A 10,456-nucleotide genomic window follows, 5' to 3' on the forward strand; every position below is an offset into this window, starting at 1 on the left:
TTATTAAAGAGCATCAGTAAATAACAATAGCAGGGCTATATACGACGGGGGCGGGGGCACTGAGGAAATATGTACATGTAGGTAGAGTTATCAAAGTGACTATGCATAGATAATAACAGAGTAGCAGCAGCGTAGAGGGGGGGGGGTGCAATGCAAATGATCTGGGTAGCCATTTGATTAGCAGTTCAGAAGTCGAATGGCTTGGGGGTAGAAGCTATTTAGGGGCCTTTTGGACCTAGATCTGGCGCTCCGGTACCGCTTGCCGAGAGAACAGTCTATGATTAGGGTGGCTGGAGTCTTTTACAATTTTTAGAGCCTTGCTCTGACACCGCCTGGTAAAGAAGTCCTGGATGGCAGCAAGCTTGGCCCTGGTGATGTACTGGGCCAAACGCACTACCCTCTGTAGTGCCTTGAGGCCGAGCAGTTGCCACACCAGGCAGTGATGAAACCTGTCAGGATGCTCTCGGTGGTGCAGTTGTAAAACCTTTTGAGGATCTGAGGACCCATGACAAATATTTTCAGTCTCCTGAAGGGGAATAGGTTTTGTTGTGCCCTCTTCACAACTGTCATGGTGTGCTTGGACCATGTTACTTTGTTGGTGATGTGGACACCAAGGAACTTGAAGCTCTCAACCTGCTCCACTGCCACCCCGTCTATGAGAATGGGGTCATGCTTGGTCCTCCTTTCCTGTAGTCCACAATCATCTCCTTTGTCTTGATCACGTTGAGGGAGAGGTTGTTGTCCTAGCACCACACAGTCAGGTCTCTGACCTCCTCCCTATAGGCTGTCTCATCATTGCCGGTGATCAGGCCTACTACTGTCATGTCATTAGCAAACTTAATGATGGTGTTGGAAACGTCCCTGGTCGTGCAGTCATGAGTGAACAGGGAGTACAGGAGGGGACTGAGCACGCACCCCTGAGGGGCCCCCTTGTTGAGGATCAGCATGGCGAATGTGTTGCTACCTACCTTTACCACCTGGGGGTGGCCCGTCAGGAGGTCCGGGGTCCAGTTGCAGAGGGAGGTGTTCAGTCCCAGGGTCCTTAGCTTAGTGATGAGCTTTGAGGGCACTATGGTGTTGAATGCTGAGCTGTAGTCAATGAATAGCTTTCTCACATAGGTATTCCTTTTGTCCAGGTGTGAAAGGGCAGTGTGGAGTGCAATAGAGATTGCATCATCTGTGGATCTGTTGGGGCGGTATGCAAATTGGTGTGGGTCTAGGGTTTCTGGGATAATGGTGTTGATGTAAGACATGACCAACCTTTCAAAGCATTTCATGTTTACAGACGTGAGTGCTACGGGTCGGTAGTCATATAGGCAGGTTACCTTAGTGTTCTTGGGCACAGGGACTATGGTGGTCTGCTTGAAACATGTTGGTATTACAGACTCAGACAGGGAGAGGTTGAAAATGTCAGTGAAGACACTTGCCAGTTGGTCAACGCATGCTTGGAGTACACGTAGGACGATTCGATCTTAGTCCTGTGTTGATGCTTTGCCTGTTTGACGGTTTGTCAGAGGGCATAACAGGATTTCTTATAAGCTTCCGGGTTAGAGTCCCGCTCCTTGAAAGCGGCAGCTCTACCTTTTAGCTCAGTGCGAATGTTGCCTGTAATCTATGGCTTCTGGTTGGGGTATGTACGTACGGTCACTGTGGGGATGACGTCATCGATGCACTTATTTTTAAAGCCAGTGACTGACATCACTGACGTGACGTTAAAGCCAGTGACTTCCCCAATGCCATCGGAAGAATCCCGGAACACATTCCAGTCTGTGCTATCAAAACAGTCCTGTAGTTTAGCATCTGCTTCATCTGATCAGTTTTTTATTAACAGAGTCACTGGTGCTTCCTGCTTTCATTTTTACTTGTAAGCAGGAATCAGGAGGATAGCATTATGGTCATATTTGCCAAATGAAGGGTGGGGGAGAGCTTTGTACACGTCTCTGTGCGTGGAGTAGAGTTGGTCTAGAATTTTAGTGGTACATATATACAATATACAATATAATATACAAATATACAATATGTACCACTATCCCCAACACCCCTTCCCACTACTTTGGCCCCAACAGATCCTACTCTAGGATGTCAGCCTGGGAGACTGGAACCTCTTCTCTCAAACCCCCCTGTTGTTCTTCTGCGATAAAATCTCTGACTCTGCTGCTGTTACTACCAATTCAATCTTCTGGGATTTCCTTTCCATCTGTGCGGTATAATTAATGACCATAGCAATAAAGGCAAAGAAGACAACCTTACTAAAGCACAAACTGTGAGGGTCACTCTGTACTGGCTTACTACTCACAGGGATCCTATCAGGCTCTCTCAACCTTTGCCCACCATCCTCTACTTTCTTCACTGCCTCAGCATATGACACTTTCTGCACTGCTTGCACCCTGGAAACTTCCACCTGTCTCACCCACACACAACATTTCTGATCCCTTGCAACATGGCCACCCCCACAATTGACACACTCCACTTTTCCCACTGAAACGACACACTCCTTTGTCCCATGCCTTTTTGCACACTTTTCATACCTCGGAATCTCCCTCCTACATACTGTTGCAACATGACCATAAACTTGGCACCTGAAACACCATAGTGGGTTCGGAACAAAAGCTCTCAAGGGATGATGTATGATACTGTATATTGCAACCAGTATGGGGGTATACTCTACCACTTACTGGATTGTATTTCATGTTGGTGGTAGAACAAAATAATAAAATAGAGAGATCATTTCTTATCAACATTAAAAGCACAGAAAAAAAGCTTTATTTTGTCACATGAATATAGAACCAGAACATACATATGGCAGCATATGAAATAGCTTGTTAGTGTAGTGACAAATTGCTTTTTTGCTTTTTTGCTTTAGTAACCATCAATCCTCTTGAGTACAGGGTCAGGCTGGGAGGTGAAGAGAGGCACATTTATATAAAACATATACAAAAGTGATTGTTTTATAAGAGAGGTGTGTCCAACACCTTTATCATCATTAAATCATACAATCCTGTTCATCCCATCTAGAATATCATTATACAGACATTATATGTGTAATGATGCTAAATGTACTGCATGAAATAGGTGAATAATGTGTGTGGACCATTATCTTCAAGTATATGCACTGATGAAGTAGCTAGGGATATTAAGTCTACAATTATGCACACAAAAGTTATATATATATATATATATCATTAAAAAGGAGAGAAGGATAATCTAAATGTGCCACATAACTACTTGGTACTGTATGTATAATCATGCAAAATTATATCAAGCGGATACCATATCGTGCCATTATCAGTCAAGCAGTATGTTCATGCTTGTCTTGTTATACAATGTAAGAGCTCTCTTCCACTCCATGACATAACGCTGATCCAAGCCATTAGTGCTAATGATCTGGACCGGAGCAATCCATGACATACCACACTGAGAGATGAACTCAGATGATCTCCAAGTAGATAGCTGTTTCAGTGTTATTGTCATTGTAGGCAGGGCTTTGTCTGTCTCTTGTTCCTCTGTCCACCGTTCCCCCTTGACTCTCTCCTCCTCTTCTCTCCCCTCCTCGTCTCTCACCTCCTCTTCTCTCTCCCCCTCTCCTCTCTCCCCCTCTCCTCTCTCCCCCTCGTCTCTCCCCACCTCGCCTCCCCATAGGATGTGTCTGAAACACAACATAATGTGGTTAATCAACCATTTAATTGGATATTTATGTTTCAATGGATAATAAAGCTATTGTATTGTAACATACCCAATTACAAGCAAAATTATATTTTTGGTACAGAACCTGTTTGGTATATTTTTAGGATGTATAGGGGCTACTTTAAAACACTGAGCCCACTGCAAATTCATTACAAAAGATAACTTTATTGGCAACACAAAAACCGTTTGAATATAACCCAAACAGGTACCTGTTTGGTCCGGACGAAAAGAGGGGTGCAGTTCTGGTAAACCAGCTGGTAACTGCCATTGGTGTAGATGTTGTTGACCTCAGTGCAGTTGATGTAGAGGGGCATCCGATCCTGGTAGATACCCATGTCCCCAGGATACACCGGAGGTCTGCAGGTCAGCACACGTCTTTAAGGAATGAAGGCGAAGACAAGAGTTTGGATTAGAGAGGACATCATCATGAAACATCTACTTTTAAGATGTAAGATGTCTCCTCTTGGAACGGTTTTACATGTGAATGAATAGTTCCTCTTTCATTATTCTATTCAATGTTATCTTAAATGAAACAACATATGTTTGATGTACTGGTGTGTAATTTGGTCATTCCAAGTTTGCAAAACATCTGAAGTAATTGAGGCACAATGGTGGCAGACGTTAGAGAAGTCAGAGACAAGCAACTCTCAGAAAATATGTTTCTTACTTTCCTGAACTCTTTCGACAGCAGAACAGGAGAAGTAGAGAGAGGAGGAAGGTGGCCAAAGAGATGCATACTGCAGGTATCACTTTCCACAGCAGAGAACCTGTCAATCAACAACAAAAACATTGCTATGTAAACTAAAGATACCACTTTTTTTTGCTCTTCAACCTTCAGCAAACAGATTATCTTCTTATCTTATATTACACTGTATTATTATACCCTATTATTGGAACAGGTCAACCAACCAGTGAAATTACAGGAACCATTCATACATTTGTAAAGATAATCTAAAAGAATAGGCCTTAGTGACCTTGAACGATTCATGCTTAGTATTTCACCCTCATGTTTTACTCACAGTACAGATGCTGCCTAAAGTACACCATGTAAAATGTGTGTGCATCTCAATTGTGTGTTCCCTGTTTCCACATGTCCTCGCCTTCTTCTCAAAATATGTTGGAGGAGAAGGTCAGAGGTTCCTTTCCTCTGACCTTCTCCTCCAATGAGTTTTGAGAAGGAAGCGAGGAGAGAGGACGTGAGGAGTCAAGGAAGTACAATTTAGATGCACCCATGTATTTCTCTTGTGGGCGTGGTGTCCTGATGCTTACCGTCCTCTGCCTGAAGCAGTGTGTGGGAGTCGTTGCCCAGTGCATTAATGGCGAAGCAGACTATCCTCAGTGGAGTGTCCATGTGGCCCCTCAGCATGGCTGTTAGTGTACCGTTCTCTGAGCCTACTGATGTGTTGTAACTGTATGGTGGAACACTACCGTTGACACTCCAGGTTACGCCTGGCCGGGGGTTGGAGTCCACAGAACAGCGACACAGAACCTCCAACCCCTTCACAACACAGTAGGAGGAGAGTTGGAGGATGACAGGCTTGTCTGGGGGATATAAGAAGGGAGGGTGTGAGAGAAAGAGCATCATGGAAGGATCAGGGACTTTAGAGTATGTGGGATCTACTGGAAAGGGGTCCGCCCTTAGAAGTTGTGACACCGTATTTCAAGAACAATGTAGCTTCTCAATTCAAAATATTGTTCTTGTATCACAATGTAAAGTGTACAACTGCACAAATAGCAGCCGTTTAAATCCATACACAGAAATTGGAAGCAAAATAATCTATCAAACATTGACTGTACAGAATGCTTACATTGAATGTTTAAGGAAGTCGATTTGGACTCTGCCCGTCCAATTAGGTTCTGGGCTGTGCAGCGGACCCTCATGTCTCGGGTCACGTTGTACACTCGGACCATGTGTGTGCGCTGGTGAAGGTCTACAGTTAGCCCATGTTGGGTGTATGACCACCTGTACTCTGTCACAGGCGGGTCAGCTCGACAGGAGCAGGCCAGTAACACGCTCAACCCCTCCTGGACAGTCAAGGTATGGGCCTGGACTGTGATATCTTTTGGAGGGACTAGAGGAGAGATGCAATAGCAGTCAAGGCCAGTATACATAAAGCATCTCTGAGTTGGAGTGCTGATCTTGGATCAGCCCCCCCCCCCCCCCACCTATATAGGGGCCCACCTATATAAATACACTATATAAGTAGAATCTGATCCTAGATCAGCACTCTGAAACACTATGAATATGGGCCCTGGCTTAGCATTACGAACAATCATAACTTTATATAGAAAAGTACTTACATGTCACATGGAGCACCTTTACGGTGTGTACTCTTCTTCCTCCTGGATATACTGCCTCACACCTCATTCTGGGTTTGATGCGATACGATGCGATAAAGGTGAGAGAGGTCCGTAATGTAGGCCCCTGGCCCTGGGGCTGGAGTACCTGCAGCTCCCCGTACTCGCTGCTTTTCTCCTGAACTCCTCTCCCCCACCGCCACTGGAGGGTGGGGGCCTGGGAGGGACATGAGTAACTGATGCTGCAGTTTAGTGACACCATCTGTCCTTCTGTTGCTGCCCCCACACCGCTGATCACTGGGAGCTCTGGGGACTCTTGTCAGTGAGGGGGACAAAGAGAGATAAGAACTGACTTGATGAACATAGTCTAAATGGGGATAAAGTAAATGTTTAGTCCATTAGCATTAGGGATAATTCAACTCAGGTTGAGTAAACATTGGTAGATTGGTGTATTAACATGAGCCATATAAAATAACTATCTTATCACTTATATAACATGTTAACGACGAAAAGGATAGCAGTTACTTTATCTCTATATAATAAGAGATGAGACACAGATATTCTGTTAAATAACAAGAGATATACTAAAGTGTATAAAATATTAAGAACAACTACTCTTTCCATGGACTGACCAGGTGAATCCAGAATTTCACCTGTTAAATCCACTTCAATCAGTGTAGATGAAGGGGAGGAAGGGGATTTTTATGCCTTGAGACATAGATTGTGTATGTGTGCCATTCAGAGGGTGAATGGGCAAGACAAAAGTTTTATGTGCCTTTGAACGGGGTATGTTAGTAGGTGCCAGGCGATTTGTGTGAAGAACTGCAACGCTGCTGGGTTTTTCACACTCAACAGTTTCCTGTGTGTATCAAGAATGGTCCACCACCCAAACGATATCCAGCCAACTTGACACAACTGTGGGAAGCATTGAAGTCAACACGGGCCAGCATCCCTATGGAATGCTTTTGACACCTTGTAGAGTCCATGCCAGACAAATTCAGACTGTTCAGAGGACAAAAGGAGGATTGCCACTCAATATTAGGATGGTGTTTGGTATACTCAGTGTATGTAATTATGTGCGATGAAATCCCTCTCACCTGACGCAACGATGTTGACCCTCCTCGCATTCCCCCAGTCATTCTGTCCATGGCCCTTCAACGCCAGCTCATAAACATTGGAGTCAGCCAGATGGACCCTGTCAATCATTACAGAGCAGTCTCCATCGTCCGTGTTTCCCTGTAGGGATGTCCGGCCCAGGAACTCCCTGCTGACTGTGGATTTGTCCTCCGTACTGAAAGCTGTACGCTGCAGGATGGAAATGTGACTAGTCTTGTAGCGCAACCTCACGCCGACCACTCTCCCCTGCCTGCCCAGGGCGGAATGAGAGGCTGAAGGAGTGAAGGAGCAGGGGATGACCACGCAGGAGCCTACCAAGGCAGGGACACGGTTTGGAATGGAGGGCACGGGGGACACAGCATGGGTGTCCCTCCAGAAGCCTGTTGAGATGAAGTAGTAGAGAGACAATAGCTATATCAAAAGTTCAAGCCCTGTAGTGCAACAATGTGACTGTGCAACCGTGTCACTGTCTGGTAGATGTGAAGAAGATACTGTACAAGTCAAAATAGTAGCACCACACTAAAACAGAACAGAAGTAACACGTAGCATCCAACAGATAACCACTCCTGGCTAAAACTACATCCTAAAGTAATACTATGAAGGAAGAACTTTGCGTTCACATTACATTCAATCATCAATTGAATCAATTGTAAAAAAAGGTGTACAGAGGCCCATTATCAGCAACCATACCTCCTGTGTTCCAATGGCACATTGTGTTAGCTAATCCAAGTTTACTGTTTTAAAAGGCTAATTGATCATTAGAAAACCCTTTTGCAATTATGTTAGCACAGCTGAAAACTGTTGTTCTGTTTAAAGAAGCAACAAAACAATAAATATCTGGAGCATCAGCATTTGTGGGTTAAATTACAGGCTTAAAATGGCCACAAACAAAGAACTTTCTTCTGAAACTTGTCAGTCTATTCTTGTTCTGAGAAATGAAAGCTATTCCATTCGAGAAATTGCCAAGAAACTTAAGATATCATACAACGCTGTGTACTACTCCCTTCACAGAACAGTGCAAACGGTCTCTAACCAGAATAGAGAGAGGATTGGGAGGCCCTGGTGCACAACTGAGCAAGAGGACAGTACATTAGAGTGTCTAGTTTGAGAAACAGATGCCTCACAAGTCCTCAACTGGCAGCTTCATTAAGTAGTACCCGCAAAACACCAGTCTCAACGTCAACAGTGAAGAGGCGATGCTGGCATTCTAGGCACATTTTAAAACATTTAAATATAACATCATAAGCTTCTCACCAAAGATCACAGTACACAGCAGGAGCATTCTGTCCAGACACATGACTAGAAGCATGCTCAACAGACACAACAGAGGGAAGGAAGGTGTGATGGAAGAAGAGGCGAGGAGGAAGTTGTTTTGGTTTCACAATGTCACGGTGTCATGAATTTATTTTAAGACCACTAAGAATTTCCCCAATAGTTTGCAGTACTATACAGTTAAGCTAACACATTTCAAATACAGTACATCTCATATTATATCATAATTTGTAATGGCATTAATGTAATACATAGGCCTATAATACACCCATTGGCTTACGATGCATTGTGTAATGTAATGTAATGTAATGTAATGTAATGTAATGTGTCGTGGGTGTGGAGTCAAATGCAGGAGACAGAGAGTTCAATGCTGCGCGTCTTTTAATCGCACCAACGCACCACAGGGTGCTCACAAAAACTTTACGTTCCCAAAACACAGGGAATCAGAATGTACAATGGGAAACAATCCCGACCGGACACTAACACGTGCCTATACCACAGAGCCGAAGGTTACATAGAAATAATCCCGCACAACAACCAGGCGGGCCGGCTGTCTAATAAAGACAAACTAATTAAACATCCACAGGTGCTACCACTCAACATACAAGGAGGGGAAGGAAAAACAATCAGTGGCAGCTAATAGGCCGGTGACGACGACCGCCGAGCGCCACCTGCCCGGGAAAGGGAAACACCCTCGGTCGGACTCGTGACAGAACCCCCCCCTGACGCGCGGCTCCCGCAGCGCGCCGACACCGGCCTCGAGGTCTCCCCGGAGGACGAGGCGCAGAGCGATCCGGATGGAGGCGATGGAAATCCCTCAACATGGAGGGATCCAAGATGTCCCCCACCGGTACCCAGCACCTCTGCTCCGGACCGTACCCCTCCCAGTCCACGAGGTACTGCAGGCCCCTCACCCGGCGTCTTGAGTCCAGAATGGCCCGGATCGTGTACGCCGGGGACCCCTCGATGTCCAGCGGGGGGGAGGGACCTCCGGTACCTCACTGTCCTGCAGGGGACCAGCTACCACCGGCCTGAGGAGAGACACATGAAACGAGGGGTTAATACGATAATAGGAAGGGAGTTGTAATCGATAACACACCTCGTTTATCCTCCTCAGGACTTTAAAGGGCCCTACACACTGCGGACCCAGCTTCCGGCAGGGCAAGCGGAGAGGTAGGTTTCGGGTCGAGAGCCAGACCCTGTCCCCCGGTACAAACACGGGGGCCTCACTGCGGTGGCGGTCAGCACTCCTCTTCTGCCGTCCACTCGCTTGTCGTAGAGATTCCTGGACGGCCCTCCAGGTCTCCTTGGAGCGCTGTACCCATTCCTCCACCGCAGGAGCCTCGGTCTGGCTCGGATGCCATGGTGCCAGGACCGGCTGGTACCCCAACACACACTGAAAAGGGGACACGTTAGTAGAGGAGTGGCGTAGTGAGTTCTGAGCCATTTCAACCCAGGGAATGTATCGTGCCCACTCCCCTGGCCGATCCTGGCAATACGACCGCAGAAACCTACCCACCTCCTGGTTCACTCTCTCCACCTGCCCATTACTCTCGGGGTGATAACCGGAGGTCAGGCTGACAGAGACCCCCAAACGTTCCATGAACGCTCTCCATTCCCGGGACGTGAATTGGGGGCCCCGATCAGAAACGATGTCCTCCGGCACCCCGTAGTGCCGGAAGACATGGGTGAATAACGCCTCCGCAGTCTGTAGGGCTGTAGGGATACCGGGCAATGGGAGGAGACGGCAGGACTTAGAGAACCGATCCACAATCACCAGAACCGTGGTGTTCCCCTGAGACGGCGGGAGATCGGTCAGGAAATCTATGGACAGATGTGACCATGGCCGCTGTGGAACAAGGAGGGGTTGTAGCTTCCCTCTAGGAAGGTGCCTAGGAGCCTTACTCTGAGCGCACACTGAACAGGAGGAGACATAACCCTTAACGTCCTTAGCCAACGTAGGCCACCAATACCTCCCCTGAAGGCTCCCCACTGTCCTCGTCACCCCAGGGTGACCCAAGGAGGGTAGGACGTGAGCCCACCGAATCAGTTTGTCCCGAACACCAAGCGGCACGTACCTTCGCCC

At 46.6% G+C, this 10,456-nt stretch overlaps 1 protein-coding gene across 1 annotated transcript; it reads right to left on the bottom strand.

Annotated features, from left to right (window-relative positions):
• Positions 1-2,859: 2,859 nt before the first annotated feature.
• LOC139385477 (B-cell receptor CD22-like) lies at positions 2,860-7,810 on the bottom strand. The gene is made up of 8 exons (XM_071130545.1): positions 7,789-7,810; positions 7,080-7,478; positions 5,986-6,297; positions 5,493-5,756; positions 4,954-5,226; positions 4,352-4,451; positions 3,894-4,059; positions 2,860-2,895 (listed from the first exon to the last, which is right to left on the bottom strand). The coding sequence occupies exons 1-8, from the start codon at positions 7,808-7,810 to the stop codon at positions 2,860-2,862; spliced, it is 1,572 nt and encodes a 523-aa protein (XP_070986646.1).
• Positions 7,811-10,456: the final 2,646 nt, after the last annotated feature.

This window comes from Oncorhynchus clarkii, chromosome 3 (assembly GCF_045791955.1).
Source record: "Oncorhynchus clarkii lewisi isolate Uvic-CL-2024 chromosome 3, UVic_Ocla_1.0, whole genome shotgun sequence".
In the NCBI taxonomy this organism is placed as follows: Eukaryota; Metazoa; Chordata; class Actinopteri; order Salmoniformes; family Salmonidae; genus Oncorhynchus; species Oncorhynchus clarkii.

Coding starts and splice junctions, on each gene's coding strand:
- LOC139385477 (XM_071130545.1), bottom strand. CDS start 7,810: ATGTGCCATTGGAACACAGGAG. Junction 7,479..7,788: donor GTGCCATTGGAACACAGGAG/GTATGGTTGCTG, acceptor TCATCTCAACAG/GCTTCTGGAGGGACACCCAT. Junction 5,757..5,985: donor AAAGGTGCTCCATGTGACAT/GTAAGTACTTTT, acceptor TCTCTCCTCTAG/TCCCTCCAAAAGATATCACA.